Below are 24,719 nucleotides of genomic sequence, written 5' to 3'. Positions count from 1 at the left end.
GACCAGACTCTTTTTAAAATATTGGAGAAGTGTGTGTTCTGGATCTGGGGCAAAAATGTGTAGAACTTATTTTAAAAACGAAAAGTATTACAAGATAGTTCAGGGTATTATAGTTGCCTAAGTGCAGCTCAATAATGTACGTATAAAGTATCAGTGTCTACATCTTCCATTTAATGCCTATTCTGTCCCACTTAAATGGCCTTGTTTTAGCTTATTCACCAGTCTGCTAATTTCTGCTCAGTTTGCAAACCTGTGCGGCTGTAACTGGAGCCACTAACTCCTCTCCTCTGTCTCAGTTTCCTCCAAAGTCCTCTTGCGGCGCCCTGTGCAGAGTGGCAGATACGGAACAAGGCTGCGGATTAACGGGAATGTCAGGAGAGACAGGTTAAGCTGACGGGATATATTGGAATATGGCAGAGGGTTCGCTTTCAAAGTCAAAGAGTCAAAAACTTCTCGAACAAAACTGTCTTGTCATGGCACTAAGCACGGAGAATTAAATTTCCACAGACTTTTAGTGACTTTGAGAGGGAAACGGTCAGAGGGACTTTCAAAAGAGTTTTACGATGGGATTAGGAATTTAAATGAATAGGGACCCTGAGAGTGGAATAGATAGCCAGTGACTTAAAGGCACTCAAGGTTCTCAACCTGGTTTCACTTGCAGTTTTAGCAGACAAAAAACCTCTAGATACCTGAGTTGGGGGCTCGAACTGCAAACATATATTAAAATGCACAACCACACATGATAAACCATAATGCAACCTACAATTTATAAGTCTGACATGCCTCAACTCTTCAAAAATAATTACAAGAGACTAGAAGCTCCCTCAAAGCAACAAGTTTACCATGATCTTATATTTCTTTCTAAACTCTAACACAGCCAGAAGACACACAGAATACATCTATATGTATATCCATTTGTCGCTTTGACAAAAGTTGACAAAGACATGTGGGTCTGGAGCCGTATCCTGTCTACTTGACTTCATATGGGCGTGGCTGACAGGTGATTTAACCAATCAGATAAAAGCATAGTCCGTAACATGGCAGCTTATGAATAAAACTGAGCGTGGATGTCTGCAGAATGAACAATCAAATCACCAAACTCTTACGTATTTCAAGTTATATATTTTGTTCTGGATAATAAGAGAATTTTCAAGAGATGTGTTCTGTGTTTGAGAGACGCGTGATCCAAAATTGTGGTTGGACCGTCCCAAGTTAGGACATAAATTTGAGGTCTTAATGGGATGATCAGACGAGGAGTAAATTTGAACTAAACCAGAACTAAACCAGCATTATACCAGAATTGTGACTGCAACCTAAGTAAACCTTCCAAATATATTTTTTTGCTTTTGATTTAACTCAGATATTCATTCCAATAAAGGGGCTCTGCGGTATGAAACCATTTTTTTTTTCTTGGAATCTACAAATTGGCATAAAACTTTGCAGTCTCCACAGAAACCTTTAAACCAATAAAACCAATAAAAACACCTTGAATGAATAATTGAAGAAGTGCATGATAGTAATGGTTATACCACACTGTGCAATAATGCGATAACATTTTTCTGACACAAGCTGGTGGCAGACCCTCCAACAGAAACTGCAAACGATTTTACCTGTTCTAAATCATGCTTTTTTTGAAAAAGAAATACTGGCTTCTTCTCCACTCTCATATTTGGATCCACAACTGTGCGTCTCTGTAAGAATTTTGCCTGAAGCCAGACTCCCAAAATGCCTTATATCTGGTGTGATTTTCCGCCATGAGACCAGCGCAGTGGTTCATTAGCAGTCTGCGCGGCGTTCACTGGCATGGAAGAGACCATTTTGACTACACAAACCACTCGCCACCAGCTGCAAATTGACAATGTGCCATATTTCCTCCGGAGTCAACTCTGATTAGGGGTGATTTCTCAGACGCTTCCCGGGCCACACACGGAGCACGGCTGGTGGTACATGAGTCCAGCGATGGAGCATGGAGAAGTAAGACCATCAAGTACTAAAGAAGGCACGTTTTGTAAGAAAAAAGCTTGAAATATTGTGACAGAAAGTTCAGGAGTTATTCGTCAATTGAATATTTCACACTTTACTTAACAGCACAGTAACAACATGGTAATAGGAGGTGTAGGATAATAAGGCAGTCCTGTACCTCAATGAGAAAATGTGCTTTTTTGGACTCAGCACAATGATCTGAGATTGATATACAAACCTCATTACGATCAAAAAAAGATGCAACTTTGTCGAATTGATTTAAACTTGTACTGTATAAAAACGTGGACTAAGGGACTGTGACGTCACCCATAGCGTACCCCTCCAGTCAAATGAAGCTCATCGAGGCTAGCAGTTATAGGGCAAATTTGGAAACGAGTTCCTTAATTGGAATTCTGACCACGAGTATCATTGCAACCAAAGAGCCAATCTGGAGCGAGGCTGTTGAAAGTAAGGGCCCTGGTTTAGCAGGGGGTGGGTGCCTAGCAACGCTGTCAATCAAACCTGTTGATTTGTCTCTTATTAATGTCCATACCTTGAGTTACAGACACAATAAGGAAATAAATACCAGGATTATGTAGAGCGGGTAAATAGGGACAACTTAAGACCAAAATGACGAGACTGACAGGAGCCGTTACTGAGAGAGATGCGACAGCTTTCTAATGTAAAGTGAATTGGAGCCAGAGTTGGTAGAGCAGGAAGCGCTCCCATAATCATTTCGTAATTGGAACGCAGCGGCTAGCAGGTTAGCTATGTCTGTTTATATATGCAGTCTATGGTTTAAACACATTTTAATTTGCATGCACTTGTATACATAATACCACATTTCCTTTGTGGAGTTTTATAAATGTTGCAGTAAAGCATTATTTCAATCAGTTGGTGGTTTAATCCTTAGCTAGTGCATGCTACTTTTGTGTCCTTGGGCAAGACACTTCATCCACCTTATTTAAAAATCGGTGGCTTTGCTTCTGTCATTCTACCCCAGAGCAACTGTGGGAACAACACATTCTCACCAGGTACGCAGTGAGTGAATAATGGATAATAATAGTCTGTACATTGCTCTCCCCTCCTTCATTTCTCTCAGTTATCAACCCTCCAACCTCCCATCCACCCACCACATGTTTACCGCAACAGAAAAACCATCAGCCTCTTCAACCTCTCTTCTACTTGAATACCTCCCCGAGAGTTGGATGTTTTGCCACAACAGATCCATCGTTTTCTCAAATCCTGAAAACCTTCTCTGAAAACCCCCCTTTTTTTTCTTCTTCTTCACAAATTATCCCTATTTGATATGCAAATTGTGATCACACATTTTGCATATACTAACAACATTGGCCTGCCTTTAATGCTGCGTGATTGGTGTTGGTAGTCGCACATCAAAGATTATCATCCCCCAGCATGAACGCACTCTTCAAACCGTCTTACTTCAAAAGGCCCCCGTAAGGACTTATTTATAGCTGAACGTATTGCGCTACATGTTGCTTTTAATGGCGCAAATAACTGTCAAATTAACATATCTATATCTTCATTTTAACCAAATAACAAGACTATAAATGCCGTCTGGTCAGGTTTTCCATGTCTGAGGAATTATGCAATGCTTTTTCCAGACACATTTGGTTTAGGAAAATTCCAGGATTGTCTCAAAAGCAGCATAAACCACAATGGCAGAATGGAACAGGAGCGACTTCGTTGATTAATATTTCAAACTAGCCTAACCCGTACATGACCTTACCCAAAGTGCTTTTACTGTGCAAAAACTGAACACCCAACTGCTGTCAAAGGCGGCACAGACAGGAGACGGGAGTGTTTTGGAAAATTTCTGTCACTTTGTGGTTTTCCATATACTTCCAGAATAACTAATTTTTTCCATAAAAACAACTGTTAGTTTATTTCAATTCGCTCTTCCTCTATAGATACTTACCTTATCATAGTCAGTGGGGAAAGGTTTACTCAGTTTTGTTACTTAAGTAAAAGTATCACATGAAAAAAAAAAATACTAATGTAAAAGTATGTTCTTAAAGAGTACAAAGTAAAAGTATTTTGCGCAGATTCTGAAATCTAATAAAGCTTCAAATGTAGTGATTTTGGTAAAAGATTTTGCAGAATTTTGTTCAACAGAAACAAATGAATCAATAGTTGTTTCTTTTAGCTGTTTTTATTTATATATTTTGTTTGGTCAAATTATGAACATGTTAAAAATAAACCTTCAGCCTTTTCAGCAGGTCTCAGACAATAATGAAAATACTTTTACTTTTCAGTTCAGTTGAGTTAAAAAATGAAGTGGAGTAGAAAGTACAGATACCTGCTCAAATGTAGTGAAGTAAAAGTAAAAAGTATCCACTTCAAAATGTACTTAAAGTAGAGATACCTAAAAAAAAGTACAGTACTTCACTACTTTTAATTTGTTACGTTCCACCACTGATCATAATATGCAGGAGCTGAGGGGTTAGCATTCCCGCCTCACATTGTTGAATAAGATGTAATGTGTTTTTTGGAGAAGTTTGCATGTTCTCCCTGTGTCCTGTTCGGTAGCTTAAAGGCACTGTACTTCATTTTTATAGTCTTGTTAATGTGAAAAACAGAACTGCATTTTAAATAGTTTGAGGCAGTCCAAAGTTAGTACTCACTTCCATAACCGATTCGTAGCATCTTAATTATTTACCACTCTGAGTTTATAAGTGGTTAAGGGGCGGGACTTAACCAGCTCAGGGTAGTATAAATCCCATTGTCTCAAACCAACTGAAAATGGGTTCTGGATGAGAGCCGAAATGCTTGATTGCAAAAACAGTGTCCGGATGACTACCATTGAAACCTTCACCACATATTAGTGGTTTTCACAGCTTTTTACAGCGACCTGACCAGCTAATGCTACAATAACTAGTATGCTAAAAGTACACGCCATGATTCTTGGGGCAATAAACCCGTTTATAATTAGAGGCACAGCACACAGCAGTCTCATTTTGACCCTGAGCTACTTTTAAACTATATTTTTATCTCTATAAATAAAAATTGGGTGAGGAATGGGAGAGTTTAGCTATAAAATCTGGGTACCTATGTTATAACTTTCAATAATTATTCAAATATTGTACACTGGAAGGCAGGTGATGCAATAGAAGGAATTGGTGGAGTTAACACAAAATCTCAAAGATTAGCACATTCATCTTACCGCAACAAGGTAAAAAGTTGGACACTTCCCCAGCAATGTGGCACTCTTTGGTGTGGAGTTTGTATGTTCTCCCTGTGCTTATTTCTGTACTTACTTTATAAAACATTAACAAGAGACTTCAAAAACGGGTTTACCATGGCCCTTACTCTTGACTGTTTACCCCAGCTATTCAAATTTCCCTTACAGAAAACCGTAGAATGAATGATAGCGTTTTATTTGTTATGCATTGCTTCAACCACGGCCACGGCCTCCTCTCCATAAAAGTCTCCGTATGAATTTGCATAACCAGAGTTGTCATTCCACCACATAATATTGATATACGGTGATAATAACAGCCGTTCTTGCATCACTTCTTAAGCCTGGTGTCTGCTGCGCGATATTTTTCCCATCTTATAAGATTGTTGGATGTCACAATCATAGGGCAACACACAAACACACTGTGCGATGGTTCACATGATCAGTCGTGATTACAACGAAACTGTGAGCGAATACCAGGCTCCAGCTCCGTGTGGTAACGTGTCTGTAATTGTACAGGTTGGCTGAGGGTTGCCAACCGTAAAATACACAATCGTCACAACCCTGGGCTGTCAATCAAAGCACGAGCCTGATCCAGCGCCACTGTCCCCATCTCCTGCTCCCTGGCTCTGTGGACAGCGAGAGGTCTGATAATATCGGTGACTAACTTTATTAGTCACTATTATTAGTTACTAGTTACTAATAATAGATACTTGCTGTATTAATGGCACAATAGGATTATTATTGTTACGTAATAAAATGGAGTTGATGACAGAAAGGGCAGATGAGGATATGAGGAAATTCAACATCACAGCATTAAAACAGCAGAAAGGAGGAAGTCGCAAACTTTTGGCTGATCTCAAGCAGCTTTTGTAGCTACAGATCCAGATCTAACCAAACTGTGGAGTAGCATCAGGGCTGATAAAGGGAGAGGGTGAGGGGTGGACTGCGCTCTGCTGCAGGGGAAGAAGCGCAGGGGACGACATCTGAACAGCGCATGAATGAACATCCTGGTGCAAAGTTTTTAATCTGCGTTCTGTATCTTTATTTCAGATAGTTGGCATTAGCGCTATATGCAAGTGGTGTTTTCGTGCTTGGAAAAGTTGGTAAATGAAAGAGAAACAGAGAGAGATGGTTCACGGCGGAGTTCTTCTGAGGAGATTCCAGAATATCAGGCTAGATATCAGTCGCAGTTCGTCTTTGGTTCTAAATTTAATCTTTGTCCCGGTCTCACTCTGAGACGGTCCACAATTTTTAGCTACAACTCGAGATTTTACCCACAATCATAAATCTTTCGTTGCAGAAGGCCAAAATCGTGCAGCGAACACCCGGCTTTAAAGAGATCCAAAAAAACCCTTTTCAAGTCCAGACTGGCACTGCACCTCCTCCAGTATGATTCTCACAGTAAATAATGTGCAGTTCAGTTGACGGATTAGGCCTCGAGGACACTGCCAAGTGCCTGTGTGTTTTTGAAGGGATCAGGAACAAATGACTAATGAAATAACTGACTCATTCAAACCATTTACAAATGCAGCATAGAGGACGTCAAAGTCTGTTCTGGTTACAAATGATTTTGATATGTAAGAACGGCAGGATGCTAATTATTGGCTGTGCAGTTTATGTGGTGTGAATCAAATAAGAGGGAGTGGTTAACAATTATGAAAGTTTTAACAGGTTTTGGGAACCTTTTTATGCGAGTAACCCATTTTGAAGTACGTCCTGGTTTATTTTCTCCAAAGATAAAAAAGTATAAAATGCACAATTCAACAAAATGTCCTAATAACTTTGCGGTTTGTAAAGTTTAATCTGAAATTGCTGGCTGTTGCGTGGCAGTGAACGGATCCGGTGTTATTAAAACCAAGAGACGAAACAGCGAGAAAACTACAATAATGGAAAAAACAGATATATACGTCAACTCTTCAAACTGAGGTGAAGGCCAAAGGAAAAGTGTGTTTTAAAAGACAAAATTTAAAAACAGGAAGGAAGGCACAACACTGCACTGAGCCCTTGTTGAGTTAATATAAATTGGGCAGAACTGACTGTACTTTACTGTAACCTACAAAAGTCATTTGATCGGTCTGATTTTTTCCTTTGTTTTTCAGCCAAACCAGTTGCAGACTTTCCCCCCTGCTGTTGTTAGTATAACATCTGTTTTTAGCCATAGCGCCCCATGAACAGCACATTGAATGTATTCCTCCATGACCAGTGACAGGAGGAATTTCAGATTTGTGTTGAGTTTGTCTAAGAAGCTATACTTTGGACCTACTGTACTGTCCTTTTGACCTAACTTATTAATGCGTTAATCAGTAGAAGACGCATGCGTTGACTCATACATTCACTCATATTAAAGCCACAGTAAGCGTCACTTGTTCGATTAAAATAAAAGCATGTTTAACTTTTCATTCTGATTTTGTTTTTATTTCACTGAACAGCATTTCGTCCTTACTCTGGACTTTCATCACCACAAATCCTAGAATGTTAACGCACATGTCTAGATTATCAGACAATAAAACACTTTATAATTAGATACAGACAGCATGCAGCAGATTTATTTTGACCTCAAGAGTTGCTTATACAACATATCTGTACTGGGGAAAGACAGATGATGCTCAAATATTTGGGAAAAATCAGGTACAGGGTCTTTAAACTGCCCCACTGCAGTTAACAATATAAATGCTATGTCTGTTCTCCTTTAATCAGACTTTGCCTTGTACAAATCAGCTTTTGACATATAAGACCACTGTAAATTGGCGTCATGCAAGAAAAACATACAATTAGGCTTCATCCATGCATGTCTAATAACATTCTTATGATTTTATTTCATTTTCAAGTTGTCGTTTATTGTGGATTAAACCAGTAACCAAAGTTTGCAGTATGTAAATGAGAATGTATGGCCTGTCTGCACCTAATAGCTGTTCTTGTACATGAGTGTAACAGTGTTATTTGTGGCTAATGAGGCTGACTGTGTAATCACAATATTATGTATGGCAGCGATGTGGCTCTCTGTGGAGAAAGCAGGAGGGATGTGTGAGTGAGTCAGACTCAAGTGCACTGGTTTATTATCATTACCAGAATATAATTATGGTTATTATATGGATTATGATAGATACACAATGACTACATGGTTCAATCTAATTACTATTCTCTATTTTCTTATTATGTTGTATTCTGAGCAGACCAATAAGATAATTAGCTAGTACAAAAAACAGGCACTATTGACCAGTTAATCGAATAAACGACAAAGGTACTACAACCAGCCCTAGTTGTGTCATGAATATTTAACTTTTAATTTAATATTTTTTTACAGTTTGGCTTGAAAATGTGCCCAGGTCTTGGTCAGGAGTACCCATGGATCTATTAAAATACCTGGATAGGGTATTGCTAGCTTAGAACTGTCACGAGTCAGTTTAGTTGCTTTAGTTGATTTTTACCTATTTTCAGATCATAAACTTTTTCTCTGCTCAAAATCCATCCGTTGTCTTAAAAAACGCTTTTTAACCGTTGACTTCGACTACATTCTAGCTAAGCTCAAGCGCTGATTGGTTAGAGCGGTCACATGGTACAACATAAACGAGCATGTGAGCGATGCAAATGAGCCCAACTGTTGTGAATGAGCCACAGGTTTAGAACATGGTTGATAAATATGGTTCATAAATATAATTATAATTTGTAATTTATTTATTATTCCCTTGTCTCCTTCACAGCCGCTCCGCTCGCTCTCATCGCACAAAGTCTCATGGGTTTGTAACTCAACTGTGCACGGTTCATGGGCAAGGGAGGATCGGATATACCTTGCCACTAAGGTCTAAATTCACGACGTTCGCCATTGAGTACGATCCATTGACTTAATTGGACGGCCATGTTTACGCCGTGGGAGTACCTAGCTGAATACATGCTACATCAGAGACAACAGAGCACCCAAATATCCCTATAGGCAGAACATGCAAACTTGATATAAATAAATATACATTCCCTTTATGTCCCATCTGCCATCATTTCAGTACTATAATTTGATTAAAAAAACTATTTCAACTCTGGAAAAATAGAAGAAATGGTTTGACTGCGCTGTTGGCTGTTGTTGAATGCGATAAAATCTATCAAAAGAAGTGCCGCTAGAGACACAAAATGTTCTTACCAAACCGCACACTTATTTCTCCTTGAGTAACTTAAATATAGTTTTGAAATTGGTGCATTTGCTTTGACTTTTCTAACGGCATACATCCAGGTTTGAAGAGGGTGACACAAAAAGAATCTGTTCTTATCTTCTTATATGGGAGTGTTAAGTGTGTGCGTGTGTGCGTGTGTAATAAAACAGAAAAAGAAAACTAAATAAATAAAGGAGGGAAAGGGCGTGAAATTTAGAAAGAAGAGAACAAATAAATCATTTAGTGAGGTTCCAATTTTATCTTATTTTCATTTCCTTTTTTTCTTTAATATACTCCCTTTTCTCCTTCCTTCCCTCTCCTTCCATTGCCCCTTTGTTTGTCACATTACTTTTCCGGTGAGTGATTTTGCGTAGTAACTCAAACCATAACCAAAATGTAAGAAAGCCACACAACTCCATACACATCTTTTTACAAATTTATTTTTCCATTGCATCTTCACCAGCAGCTCCGACACCTACAGTAAAACCTCCCCAACATTTCCCCCAAACAAAAATGATTGTAATCCAAGGCCACAAAAGCAAGGAACCATAGCCCCATGAGCAAACGGGGAAAAAACAGGATTGCAACACCAAAGTCAAAGCATGTCTTCCAAGTCTCCACATCCAGAGACCACGGACATCAGATGCCATGTTCTTCAGGCTGTGAGGGTTTAGAGAAAATAAAACTAACTAAATAAATAAAAGAAACAACAAAGGAACACTGCACGAGAGATGGTTTCAAATGGGGCCATAGTACGTTGGCGCATCTTATGAATGGAATGGTCTTTGATATTGAAACTGGTTGGTATGGCTAGCTTGAGAGCAAATCACAGTTACGTTGTATTTTCATGTAATACAAAGTCGTACATAATGCAAAACTGATTTCTAATGTTTTAAATATACCTCCTGTTAACTCAATTGGGGTTTGAATTAGACAGACATAGCTTATTTGTACACGTTAAGCAGAACGTTACAGTGATTGCCGTGAAGGCTTGGATAGGTATGGTATGCTAGGTTGGTTCTTTTACTTTATAATGAATGTAGAGTAACGGTAAACAAGCAAAATGTAGTTATAGTGTCAGATAAGTTCGACTAAACAACAAAATCCAAATTGCACATGTGAAAATGTTGGCAAAGCACATCCGTTTTAGTATTTTAACCCAACATGTGTTCCTCATTGTCTGGATCCAAAATTTTGTAGTATCAATCGAAATCCCCCAGTAATTGCACCATACCGAACAAAAGCTGGACAAACCTTTTTACACGTAGCCATTTAGCATTGTCAGAATAAGCTGAAAGTAAAGCACCCCAAAAAATTTTCATGTATCTCACTGTCAATCAATATAATCTTTGCATAACGTCATTTAACTTTCAATAAATGTATAAATCTATATTAGACCATAACACATTTCAGTCAACATACATTTACGTGACACAATCCCAAAACATCACTGTATATCTGATTATCAAGGCAGCTAAATGGGAGCTAGTGCCATTTGCGATTCCCTTGAGGCTCTTAAGTAGCGGAGATAGCAATAAAACAGCTATGCTAAGTTGTAGCATTTGCAGATTAGTTGCTTCAGGGCCTGTTCGGAAATTACTCTGATGACAAAATGTGTAAAAATGTGACAGTTTTTCTCCCTACTTTGATCCCTATTAAGCACATTCCTCTCATTTAATTCAATATTGCCGGAGGGAGATGGAATAATCATTTGTGATCCTTTGGGATACGTGTCTTTGGAAACCATAAATAGTTCTAACTTTCTTCTTTGCACTTTTTCAAAAGGATTTAAGATCTTTTGAGGTTTACGTGCTAGAAGTTAGCTTGGGGGGAGATGCGCTAACTCCCGTATACAATCAAAAAGCCCCTGTTAAAATGCACTAAGCTAATACATGGAAAGCTGCAAATGCTAGGCCCATTCATAACACTTCATAACAGCAATGGTAAACCACAGTTGTAATAATTTGTGTTCTGTACATTGCAGCATAGTTAACATTTTAAAGGGAACAATCAGACATCTAACAATTTAAACCAAAATTGCCAAAATTGTAAACCAATGCCAAAAATTGTACAATGTCAAAGCTCTATTGATACTTTGCAGATAATGTCATCAAAATTAAAAGGGGGTTTGATGCTAACTGGAGGCTCTGCTCTGTCTGAAGCGCTGTTACTCAAGTTAGACTTTAATCAGAGGTTTGTTTTAACACAATCTGACCAGAAAGAACTGAACTGAGTTAGAACAACAACAGGTCCCTCTGAAATAGCATTACAGTCACAAGTAAAATAGCATTAGCCAACTGTTTTTTTTTTAATTACCGAAACTGGATCATGCATGTTTGAATCGCCCAAGCTGTGTTGATTCAATAAATTTTGTAGTTTTCAGACAGTCTAAAAACTTCACGTTGTGTTTGCTAACGCTAATGCATGGTAACTGCTGAACATCCCCTCCCCCTGATGTCGCCGCAAAGTATCAATAGGTGAACTCTTATGAATTTAGAATTATTAACCATTAAAGCTCTTCTTCTTCTTCAACGTATTTGATTATATATAGTTACTCATTTGTTTAGTTTTTCATTCTATATATCTGCACGTTGAAAACATGTCCCAGATTTAATTTTTCTTTTTTCCCAACATCAATATCATTTCAAAACCAATAGCCACAAACGTAGCCACATTGTACCAAGCGAGGGAAGCTGTGTAAAATATATAGCCTCCGTTGCCCATTGTAATAGCCATGTTTTATATTCATAATGCCAACACAGGTCTCACTCAGTAACAGAGTGCCACAAGTAAAAGTGTGAAGGGCGACTAAGGGACAAAAATAATAACACAAGTGCTTCTCGTCCACCCTCACCTCCTCCACTCATTTTAATGTAAAATAGTCCTCTAAAACAGCTGCTACAGACTCATGGAAACAGACGTGTGCCAAATTTTGAACAAGTTAGATGCGATGTGAAGAGAAAACTGTTACATTAACCACTCTTTCTTTTGGAATTAGAAGTCAACAGGCAACCAGTGGAAATCGAACGTATAGTCTTTGCAAATTTGAGTTGGAGACAGTTTGCCAATTTGAAAAAGCACATTTAGAAACTCATTTTTGTTGTAATAAAAACAATTGTTAACTTTGGGAATATATATGCGTAATGCGTTTGTGTAGATTTGGAATTGTGAATGAATAGACAGCCATAAAGAGTGTATATTTTTGATAACATTTAACACCACATACATTATAGTAAAAGGCATATTAAGTGCTTTATGTTTTGCTTTGTGTCCATGGCCGCACTTTCATATTCAGCCCTGAACTATTTCTGACCATAAAAACTTAGATTAGCATTTTTCAGCATTATTAGAATTGCACATGTATTTTTAATTCTAACTAATAGCTGGATAACTACTAACTAGCATACAATTACCTCTTAGATAGTGATTAATATGTGATCACTAAGCTTAAATGTCGCATTAATTTTTAATCCGCACTGAAATTAGGTCTAGTGGCCCAAAATAACCTTACTTTATATGGCTGTCCAACCAGTTCCATTCACTTTGTTTTAATGCACGGCGAATCCACTTCCAATCTTTTATAATGCATCTCTTTAAATAATTTATACTTAGTCCAAATGTTTCACTGTGCAATAAAACAATTCAATATAATCTGATAACTCGTGTTGTATTTTTGGCACAAATCTATCTCCATACAGTTGTCGGCACCACATATTTACGCACATACATCCAAGACAGTTATGCTACCTTCAAATGTAAGGTCAGTGCAAATAAACCAAAGTAACAGACTGAAAGCTACAGTAAACAGGAGCCCCAGAGCTGACCAGCAGCGGTTAAGTCACCTTAAGTATCCCAACCTCTTCATGACCCCCCCACACACGTCCTCTACAATCCTTATGTCTTTTCGGGGCATGTTACTTCTCCACGCGTTGATGTTAGCCGGCGAAATGTCTCCTTCGTACATCAAGTTGTACAGGTTCGTCGAAGTAGTAAACATGAGTTGATTCAGGGCAGCGGGCGACAGAGGCACCCCCAGGTAGGAATGAATGGTCTCTGCTGTTTCCTGGGGGTAGTTGACTAAGTCTTCGAACCTCACGTGGAGGTAAGAGTCTTGCGGGACAGTGCGGCTCACCCTTAGAGCGGCCGCGGTGTGAGCTAGCCACAGGTGCGCGAGGATCATGACGGGGTTTTTCTCAGAACGGGCGAGTAACCTGCGGATTATTTTAAACTCTGGCGCCACAGCTGGGCACCCATCCCTGACAGAATCCTCCTTGAATATCAAAGAAAGGTGTTGTGGGATGTTCTTGAGCGAATAAAGGCTAGGTTTACTGTTGTATAGCATTAGATAAATCCACGCCCGGGGGTCTCTCACTAAATAGATTGTCCGCAAAGAGGGTCCGACTACTTCCTGGATGAACGGAACTTTGAGAGGCCAACTCCCACTTCGTAAAAAGAGCACAATGCGGGCGCTTGGGTATTCCGCGACATGACGTCTCAAATCTCGAATATATTCCACATCCCTGTCTAAATTTGCTTTGAGTTTTCCCCTTAACTCTGACGCCACTTCTCGTCTCCTAAAACGTTTCTTCTTATCCTTTACAATATTGACACTTTTCATTCTTGTTATTCTGCTATCCTCCACTAGCTGAATATTTTGCAAGTGGAGTTTAATGCCATAGACTAGCGAGTGAAGCCAGCCTTGGATCATTTTAAAGCGCCCCTGAATAGCATCCAACTTCGACCACTCACAGTCATCCACCAGAGAGTCAAATTCGTACTCCGTCTCTGGGATGTCCAAGTGCTCCGTCGGAACACGAATGTAAACAAAATCGGAATTGTTGTAAAAAAGATGTTTGAGAATCTCCGCGCCAGAACCGGGCAGAGCTGTGATGAGGACGTTGGGGAGAGGCAGTCGCTGTTGCTCGTACTGTCTGATTTGCTTGTTGACTTCGTTTTGCGGGTCCGTTCCTTTCCATTTGACCCCGCAAAGAAGCTTATCGCAGCTATTGGAAACAAATAACAACTCAGCTATCCATAGAACGAGGACGCAGAGGAGGGCATAGCGCATAAGTCTGCTGAAGCACACATAAAACTTTCTCTGCAGGGTGAGAAATCCTACAGCTACGCACAGCACCACTCCGGCTATAACGTTCACTGTAAACACAAAATCAAACAGCTGATTATCGCTGCTCATTTGCTTCGGAATGAGTTGCGTTCCGAGGCCGTATCTTGTCACTTGATAGGAGTCTTCCACTTTACAATGCCCTCCAAATCCTAAATAACTCAACCTTGTGCCTATATCTTTGTAGTTAGTTGCTATAGAAACAATATTTTCAGTGTTATTGATCACTATGGAAAGTCTGACTCCGTTAAGGCCATTGTCTATGAATCTACAGTTGGATACTTTGACATAGGGGCCATGCATTACATAGGCTACCCTAGCGACAGTGTTTGTCATTGAAAAAGTGACATTGACATATTGGGTCCACCTCTTTTTAAACTCAGCCGCCTGCTCTGCCTCTTGTATTCTGGTATCTGGACTGTGACCCTGCGTGTCAAACCAGAACATTTTATAATGAGCATCCCACACATCCATCATGGCGCCGTTATACCTGTCCATGAATTTAAAGGGGACGTACTTGAAGTCAATGTCAAGGTTGTGGAAAAAAGCGCTGAAGGAATTTATGGGGGAGTCCGGGAACTTTTCAACATGGTCGACGACTAAAAGTGTTTGAGAGTTCAGCAGGACTAGCGCGCGGTAAACGCTTTTTAGTCTCATGGCAGCGGAGTAAGCATTTACAGCCTCTCCACTTACAAACATAGTGTCGTAGTGAGAAGTGGCAACTACCACTTCTCCCCTAGTATCTCCAACCCCTTCATCAGTCCATCGCAACCACTTGGCGCACTCCCCCAGCTGCCCCTCCCACGGACTGTTGCACTGGCTAGTAGGAGAAGGACCAAAAACCAAAACATTGTTCAGATAACTATATTTAGGGCCGTAAAGTGCTTCGGAAACAAAAACCTGTCCATTGGGGGCAAATGTGAACGAATTCTGATCTGGGTGCTCGTGACCCGGGTTGAAACTATTCCAATCATTCACCCAAGAGTAAGGCTTGTCGTGGACTATGTCATAAACAGCACGGCCACCCAACTTGCCAGATTTAAAGGAGACAAAAGTGTTACCCTGTGAAATTGGCAGCCCTGCGCCATAGGTCACCACACCCCAGTTTGAAAATATATGCATCCTTGGTCTTCCATAGCCGTGTGGGGGCTGTGGCGAGAGGTGTGGGTTGAACCAAATGAACTCTGTGTGAAGGGTGGCCCAGCGCTGCGCCGCGGAGGGTCCCATGGGTCCATCTTTTGGCCTATGCTTTCTTATCTGTTGAGCCAGCCAATTCCCTGTGCCGTTTTTGATCACAAATGTATCTAGGAAAACAAGCTGGCTTTCGGGACCATAAAACCAGTTATAGTTGGAATCTGCTATGCCAACTGTTCGCTGGAAGCCGGGCAGCAGTGTGGCATAGTAAAACCAGAAGTGTGCCCGCAGCCAGTTGTTGGGAGTGTTGTCAATGTTGAAATGGCGCTGGGCTAAAAAGACGTACTGGGTGACAGACTTGGCTGTGTAGCTCCCGTAGGCCACTCCTTCGTCCAGGGAGCCGTCTACGATGTGATTCAGCAGAAACATGGTCTTCTCCATGTAGTTGACAGACACTTGTTTCCACATCATCGATTCTGGGTTGTCATGTGAACCCACCACGATTGCACCTGGGAAGATAGAGATGGAGAATTTAGCAAAGCATGAACAGTAGAAAGTAAAAAATGTTGCAGCAAAATTTAGTTTTATAACTGAACCCGTACACATTCAATTCAATTCAATTCATCTTTATTTCGGACTCGTGGTCCATTTAAAAAAAACAAAACAAAAAACAAAACAGTAATGTTATCTTTAAAGGTGCACTATGTAACTTTTCTGCTGGATCATCCACCATCTAACATTTTTCATATAGATGATATTGCTTTCCCTGGAATGTTCCACAATATGGCATTAATTTCACCACCTGCTTTTTTGGTAACCACCAGGCCAAATAACAGGTTAGATCTATGGAGGGGGGGCACTCTCATAGTGAGAATGCATCATTTTCTAGCAATAAAGCATCTCTAATGAATACATGGAATATACATGTTTAATACTTTGGACCATTTCATCAATGCAGTAACAGTTCTATAGAGACAAACAGGTGGCGAACCTCCCACCTCAAACGTTACATAGTGCACCTTTAAAACACTTTGGTTTAATCAGACTTTATAATTCTTTAGTCCAAATTAGACCAGGTAGTTTTGGTTTTGGTTCTGTCCTGCTTCTTTGGCTTAGTCCTCTTTTTGTTTCATAAATAATATTTTATATATGCCCACTTTTTGCTTTAAACTTGACTTTATCAATTTAGTCTGACTTTAGTTCTGGTTTTAAGGTCTGGTTAAGACCTGGATTAGACTATGTTTAGCCTTTGTTTACAAATGTCTGCATTTACAACAAACATACAATAAATACTCCTATGATGTGTTAAGTCATGATTACTTTAAGTCCACTGTAGTTGTAAGGAGTAGGGTTAGCAGTAGTGGAAAGAATAATATACACTACCTGGCCAAAATAAGTCACCTCCTCCTCAAGTACGCAATGGGTAAGAGCTTTGCATTAAACAATCACTACATGTTCAGCAGTTTAAAGAAAGAGGACTTGATTATCCTGAGTAACCAGGTTTAATTGATAATGTGGTTCGAAGAGACATTCTTTCCACAAGAGCTTTTGCCACTGCAGAGTCTAAACCCTCGTTGCCTAGTTGAGAGCTCTCACCTCTTTGCTTTAAAGGTGCACTATGGAACTTTTCTAGTGGGGAGTCTACTACCTGCTTGGCTCCATGAATACTTTGGCTGAAATGTTCCACAGTATGGCATTACTAGACTAGACTACCACTACTAGAGCAAGTTGCGGGTCTGATCAATGAAGAGGTGGCTTCGCTCAACCTAAGAATGTAAATGTAAACTTTTGACAGATGAAAACAATAAAATAAATGAAAGATAAATGTAATGCCATATTCCGGGCAAACCAATAAGTTCTTAAGGAGAAAAGCTACCAGAGAAGTTACACAGTGGACCTTTAACTCCAGCTTATAACTAGCCCAATAATATAGCCCGATTTGATCTTTTTGGTTGTGAACTTGAATTTAAAAAAAACAAACAAAAAACAATGGAGGATACTGTGAATTCTGGGAAAATATTAAAGACTACAAGGAAATTCTCAAACGTGTATTTTAAGATATGAATGGCAATATGATACGTTAACTCAATTACCTGTGAGTATAGCCAGCACATTGGTCGTCTGGTGATTCTGAAGGTACTGCTTCCCCCATGCTCTGTGTTTGGACAGCTCATACAGCTCCTCCGTCTCCGCCCGGATCTTTTTGAGGTAAATCTCTCGCCGGCGCTCGTCCAGGAAAGAGTAAATAAAGTCGTAAGCAGTCGCAAATCCGGTGAGGGAGTGCGCGGCTGGGACCTCATCGTTCGGCGCGCTGGTAACTTTCCAATCGGGATACGCCGCCATTCTGTCCATGAACTTGATAAGGAACTGCAGGGCGGAACTATCCTCCGGGCACAGCAAGCAATAGAGCGCCAACGGTGGTAGATCATTGCCGTAATTCTCATTCCACTTGCTGGTAAATTCCTCGTGTTTTGCGGGAGGCATGTAGTACGGAATGTTGGACAGCATGGTCAGGACTGCCGCTCGGATTACTTTGAATATGTGGCTGTGGGTGGTCGCTGATTTCTGCCTCAAATGTGGAACATCGGCTTGGTTAAAGTACAGGTTCGGGTGGGAATCGGAGGAGCGTGTTTTCTCCGGTGCGGGTTTGGCAGGGAGGAAGTTGTCGGTCAGAATGTCCTGGTCGGTCGTGTTGAAGAAGACCCCAGAGAAACCGGAGGCGACGGTGAAATTTGGCAGAAAAAGTAGAAAACATATCAAGGTACCAACAGCCATGTTTGTACACTTCTTGTTGGTAATTTTACATAAAAACATCTTTGTAAGTCATTGCAATGTCCTGTAATGAGAGATCAAAGTTGCAGTAGATAATAAATGGTGGAACATGGTGATTTTTGAAAACTTGTTTAGTCTCTTTAAAGTTTAGTGACCTATCTATGGTACAGATATGCGCACTTAATGTTGTCAAAAATGTAGCACAAAACATGAAAAGGTTATGAAGCAAAATTAAAGCCCAGTCTAGTTAGTCTTTGAGGGAAAAGAATGACATCTAAGTTGTTTTAACATAAAAAAGTAATATAAACTTGCCACAGTTCATGCCATAAGCTTGGTTCAAGATTTCCAGTTTGAACTGTTGCCTTAAAAGTCTCACAACTGCAGCCAAAGTAAAGTTTCAAGTTCCAAAACGTGATTTCATTGTCCCGTGCGTTACTGTGCGTCTGTTGAACGCAGCAAACTTCAGTGCCACCTTTTTCAAGCAGTGCGCAAAGGCGTAAAAAAACAGCACAACATCCACGCCACTTGTGTTTTAAATCCACACTCAGGCACCTTGTTGACGTTGTAATCCTATAACGTTACTCCTGTATTATGCGTCCTCTCCTTCTCTGCGCTCCTATCGATCCTCTTCTTACCCCCCTCCAAAAAAACAAAACAAAAAAGACATCCCCCGTACGCGCGCATCATTCAACCCCAGTCCGCGTTGGGTCCGATCACAGACGGCCACAAGCTCCGCAGGCAGCCCGGGGAGCAGAGAACCCCAGCCGCCTCGATCACGAACGTCTCCTCTGCAGAGAACATAGTCAGAGCTCGTCTCCTTATGTTATGCGTGCGCTATCGCAACACAGCACCTCTCCAGACAGATTTCTCTCCTCCTCGCTTCCCTCTCTCGTCTGTCCCTCATATCCTTCCTACCTAACGTCCAAAGAAACCAAACAGGGAAAGTTGTCGTCACTCCTCAAGTATCCACAGACCCCATTGTCTACAAAAAAACGCAGGTAAATCACGCGTATGTTCCGTAAAGCTGGTGCGTAATGCTCGCGAATTGCACGTTTTTTTTCCGGGGAAACGTACAGGATGCGTTAGTAGTGCGAGTGATCCACACACGCGCGCATCGGTCGTGTCCCCTCTCTCCTCTCTCTCCTCTCAAGAATGAATGTTTGGCTCGCAGCGGATGGAATGGGGGGGACTGTGCATGGTGCGCACTGTAGAGGGAGCCGTGGTTGCAGGATGGCGCGTCGGCTCTTGTACAGAGAGGGAGAAGAGAGCGCGCATATAAAGCCTGCTCGAGTTCTGCCTCATCGCACTGTGTTTAACGCGGCTCCGGGCTCACAATGAAGGCGTATGGGAGATAATGAGGAGGAGATACAGTGATGTAATAACGCTGTCTGCTCATGTACTCATGGTCCTCTCTGCGTAATATTACAGTCATGATTAGGTTAAGTAATTACAGCTCTACATGTGGCCAAAATGAAACGGGCACTATAAGTAAATTTTTGATGAAATAGGATCAGGAGAGGCTATTATTCATGAATATTATAGTCTATTGTGTGATTATCTACAGACATTAAATGGAGACTATAACGTTAAGTTGTCAGGGATGGAGGAGCCAGCAGTGGGCGAGAAGAAATTAGTAGTTATAGTTATAGTAGCAAATACAGCACTTTACTAGGGACAGTAGGTTAGTTGTATTTTTATCAACACATTAATTGCAAATTAATTACAAATCGCAGTATGTGCAGTAGTAGTAAGTACTGTAATAACGGATATATTTTGAAGTAGGTCCAAATTAAAGGAGGGTATAATTGCTCAGGTAGAAGTGCAGTCACCTTATGATCTTATGAAGAGCTGGTGGTTCAATCCCAAATTGGACCTGTCTTGGGCAAGACACTTCACCCACGTTGCCTATGTTAATGAGGTATGTATTGGTGGTGGTCGGAGGGGTTGTTGGCACAGAATGGCATCCATGTCACCCCCTGAGCTGCTTTGGCTTCAGAAGTAGTAGAGTGAAAAATAATCATACTGTTGTTCTTTGAGAAGCTTGTAAAGATCAATGGAAATTCAGAACATTAAAATGATTTGTAGTATTGTTACAAGTAACAAGAGAATCAATTTGCATGCTTTTTTATACAAAAGAAAAATAACATAATATACAAAACATAATAACATAATAGAGGGGTATTACAATTTTATAAAACCTAACATATTTAGATCATCAAGTTATCTTTTATTGTTGTGAAAATGTGATATAACGTATACAACATGTTTCAAGTTTCAGTTTCATTTTTAATTCTATGAGTCCCCCCTCCCTTTGCTCCATCTCGCTCATTGCTCACTCTTCTATCATATTACAATCAGTGAGCATCGTGCTAATGAAAGTACTACAGATCACATCAGGTTTGTGAAGTTGTAGTGTATTGTTTTATATCATGCTTTTATATATTTATGGAAATTTGCTGTGCAGGAGCATGGCTGATATAGGCTAATGGGCTGAGCTTTGGATAAAATTGTACTGCTAACCATAAGGAGGATTTGAATAGGGCCCAGGAGAGATTGCTAAATTACTGAAACATGTATGGTTGAGATATAAATCCTCTTCAGGCATGTTTTTGATGAGGGAATGACATTATAACATGGTAGAAAGCTCCAAAAAGTCAATTTAGGGCAATATGTTTTTCCATCTACCCTCATAATTCTTCAAATATACTTTTTATCACTTAAGTTGCAGCAGTGGCGATTTGGCAGGAGGCCTTAGATCTGTCACCCTGGTCACACCCTGAGTCAGTATTTTTTTTCCAGTCACAGATAAAGGAAAAATGTATATATGTATAACAAGTACTTCAGCTCTGGTCCTGACCTGTGTGCGCCAAGGGAGGTCTGAGCCCCTCTTTGTGGGACGCTTCTGTATCGATTGTCCCCTTTTAACCTTTGAGCTTTTGTCCAAGTTCCCCTGGAGAGAGGTTAGTGCGTTTTCTATTTTTAACCATCCCTATATCGCATAGCAAACCGCAACTAACAATGCCATCCATTCTTCTAGATTGTGTAAAATGACTTTTCAGGGACACTATGTAACTTTTTATTTTCACCTGCTTGCCTCCTCCATGGAGTTGCTATTGCTTTGGCAGGTAATGTTTCGCTGTGTGGCATTAAATGTATCTCCATGGAGATGAGTTAAAGAACCATACCTTGGGCTGTAGTTTGTTTCATTCACAACATCTCCCAGGTTTGATTAGATTTGTGATGTCATTAGGAGGTGTAATCATTAAGGAAGAGATTGCAGACCAGGTAGAGAGTTGAAAGAAGTTTATCTGATCAGATGAATGAAGTTACAGACAGCAGGCACATGCGTTACGTTTCAGAGTTTTCCAATACTTTAAGCCCCATAAAGGTACTATCTATAGAAGGCAGGTCTTATAAGGACCTAACTCATTTTACATACTGTCCGTACAAGGTCACAAAGGGATGTATAGTTAGCTGTTTACAGAGAGGTAGAATACGTCACTAAGAGATGCTTGCAGTCACTAAAAGATGCTTGCAGTCCCTAAAAGATGGATTACTAGACCTCTTGTCAACCTGAAAAGGAATACCAGTATCATGTGACCGAAGCAGCTGGTTCTAGTGAAGACATCTTAAAATAAGTATGTGTCACATTCTTACAGAGAAACAAGTTCACCTCAATGCTTAAGACACAAAGTATTCAACTCAAGATTTAAGAGTAAAGTAAAAATCATGCTTTCAGGAGGTAATCAGCATCTGGTATTATAATAATCAAATCAAAAATAATAATCATGTATTGTAAGAATTAGGAACCCACAAAGGCTACAGTTATTCAAGTAACATCATTTTCTTTTCAAAAACAAAAAAAAATAAAAATATGCTAACCCTGTAGTTTAGACACCCATGGATGTTTATGTCATATTTTGGACATTTTAAATCACAATACTGATGTAAAACAACTTAATAAAAGAAACAAGTCTTCTGACTTCCAGGTTGGAAAATCACAGATCCCAATGGGAGATGACATCACAACAAAGAACTGCTGTGCCGGAGCATACAGTGGAAACCTCCTATGGATAGCTACAGAGCACGCTAGCAACGCAACAGGGTTTTATTTTATTTTTTTTGTATCTTTCAAAACGACTATGTGATGCTGCCGAATCTTATGTGTATCACCGGTTTAAAAGAAAAAGTTGTGGAAAAAATTTTAAGAAAGAAGCAAGTACAGAGCAGTAGTGGTGTCGGTGAAATCTGGGATATAAATAATAAAGAATAAAAGATTACTCAAACATGCATGAATCACTCTAAATACAACTACAAGAGACAACAACTATCACATGGTTAAAAGCTCGTAAAAGTAAATTTGCATAATAAGTCTGCTGTAATGCTCATGGACATGTGTAAAATGTGAACTGAATCCTGCAATGAAAACAAATAGCACCTCTATGAATCTACATATATCTGTGGGTTTTTTTTTTGTCCCATAGACTTCACTGCAGACTCCCTTTAGTAATAGTGTGACATTTCCCTGTCTCTTGTACACTCCTTCCATTGATCAATTGAATCAGAGCCATATTAGGTTTCTTCATGTGTGTTCTGGCCCTCGGAGACCGCCACTGCTGCTGTTGCATTTCTTTCTTTATTTTTTTTGCTTCCTGCCGAAGGAAAAGCACACGCTACAGGCACACAGTTGGCCTTATCAGGATCGCCGCGGGAGCCGTAGAGTGCAGTCTGCCTTGTGAGATGAAAAAGCTTCCATATGGAGAGGGAGAGATGCGCCATGAAGAGCGACTCCATTCAGACACCAATAGTAGGCTGGAAATTCAATCTGCAAAGGGTTATTACTATGTGCTAAAAGGATAGGTTTATATTAAAACAAAAGAATAATTTATAAAGGAAGCATATTTGGTAGATGTGTCATGGTGGGTTACTGGGCCAATGTGTAAAAATGTGTAAAAAGAAAAATTCAATTCTGTCAGCTGGACAAAAGTTTAAGAATAAAGACATTTCTTCTCTTTGGCTCACTTAGCCAAAGATAAGAACTGGTTTGAGAGCAGAGTTAATTGAACAGGAATAGGGACCTTAGACATCATTTATCTCTCATTTATAACTGCATCCTCTGACCTAAACCAAAACAAGGAAAACAATAGCGCTAGCCAGTATGCTAATAAGTGTGAGAGCGTGCGTCCATTAGGGGCCTGAATTATTACACAAAATGTGACTCAGATACAGTTCACACTTAATGTAGCTCAATAGACGTAGTCAAAAAACAGAAACTGTAAACAAATAGGTGTGTTAGTTTCAGTGTAATTAGCTCCTCACTTCAGATAGATATAAGACAGTGTCCACGTCTTCACTCTAAAACTTTTACCCAGATGACACTGACAAGTTGAATTTTTCTTTTGCTATGGATCATACTTGGACTGAGGGATTACACAGACAAACATGTGTAAAGTAAAATATGACAGGTTTTTATTGTAGTAAATACTGATCAAATACTGGCCATTTGTCAGTTTTACATCAGTTAAGTGGAAAGAAGAAGAAAGAAAAAATACAGGAAGTAATGGTGAGTTCTAAAACAGAATTTATGTCATTAACATCAAAAGTTCCATCCAAAATGCAGAGGGGGTTTAAGCACAATGAACGTGTTTTTGAAACAGTTTAAAGATTAACTTGATAAAATAAAGATCTTGTCATGTAGGTATTTGCATTAGTCAAATCATAACTACTGTGTTGTGCCATTTGTATGTTTTTGTCCCTTGTTAACATCATGGTTGCTAGAGTTTGATGTATTTTTGCTGCTTGTCTCATGTGGGTTGGGTCAAGACTGGGTAGCTTTCCAGAATATATCCCACATTATTGTATAAAAGTATAAAAGCACATACATTGTTGATAAGACACAGGAAGCACATGAAGTTATTGGCAGTTTTGAACTTTGCCCAAGACTCCCTGCACTGTTTTAAATCAATGTCTGTCTGACATTTGAGGTTACACTGCTGTTTTATTTTATATTTTGATGTATTTTCCTTGCCTTTCCTTATGTACAACCCCTTGTTCAAGTACGTTTTATATAAAGTTGGGTTGTAGTTTCATTGTGTCCTTGGTTCTATTGTGAGCGCATGCCTTTATTCGACACTCCATTCAAATATATCTTTTTGAATTGCGAGGGAAAGTTATAGCAAGTTCTTCCAAAGTTGGGCACATCAGCCAAACTGCATACTTGTCCTTTGTTATCAGACTGTACATAGTGGCAGTACCAGAAGGAGCAGAGGTGGGTAGAGTCGTCAAAAATGTATTTTTACTTCAAAATATTATACAAGAAGAAGTACAAAGTAGTGATACAAGAAATTACCTGAAAAGAGGGAAAATTTATTGGGTTACCTGGAAT

The 24,719-nt window shown here is 39.8% G+C and overlaps 1 protein-coding gene across 1 annotated transcript; it reads right to left on the bottom strand.

The window, feature by feature from the left end:
- Positions 1–9,730: 9,730 nt before the first annotated feature.
- LOC117388489 (dermatan-sulfate epimerase-like protein) lies at positions 9,731–19,292 on the bottom strand. Its single transcript, XM_033986041.2, has 2 exons — positions 17,656–19,292; positions 9,731–16,071 (listed from the first exon to the last, which is right to left on the bottom strand). Exons 1-2 carry the CDS (start codon positions 18,374–18,376, stop codon positions 13,145–13,147), a joined length of 3,648 nt encoding a protein of 1,215 aa, XP_033841932.2. The 5' UTR covers positions 18,377–19,292; the 3' UTR covers positions 9,731–13,144.
- Positions 19,293–24,719: the final 5,427 nt, after the last annotated feature.

Source organism: Periophthalmus magnuspinnatus, chromosome 20, assembly GCF_009829125.3.
Source record: "Periophthalmus magnuspinnatus isolate fPerMag1 chromosome 20, fPerMag1.2.pri, whole genome shotgun sequence".
NCBI classification, from domain to species: Eukaryota; Metazoa; Chordata; class Actinopteri; order Gobiiformes; family Gobiidae; genus Periophthalmus; species Periophthalmus magnuspinnatus.
The sequence above is the reverse complement of the archived record's forward strand: the minus strand, read 5'-3'. Positions and strand labels throughout refer to the sequence as shown.

Coding starts and splice junctions, on each gene's coding strand:
- LOC117388489 (XM_033986041.2), bottom strand. CDS start 18,376: ATGTTTTTATGTAAAATTACCAACAAGAAGTGTACAAACATGGCTGTT. Junction 16,072..17,655: donor TGTGCTGGCTATACTCACAG/GTAATTGAGTTA, acceptor CTATCTTCCCAG/GTGCAATCGTGGTGGGTTCA.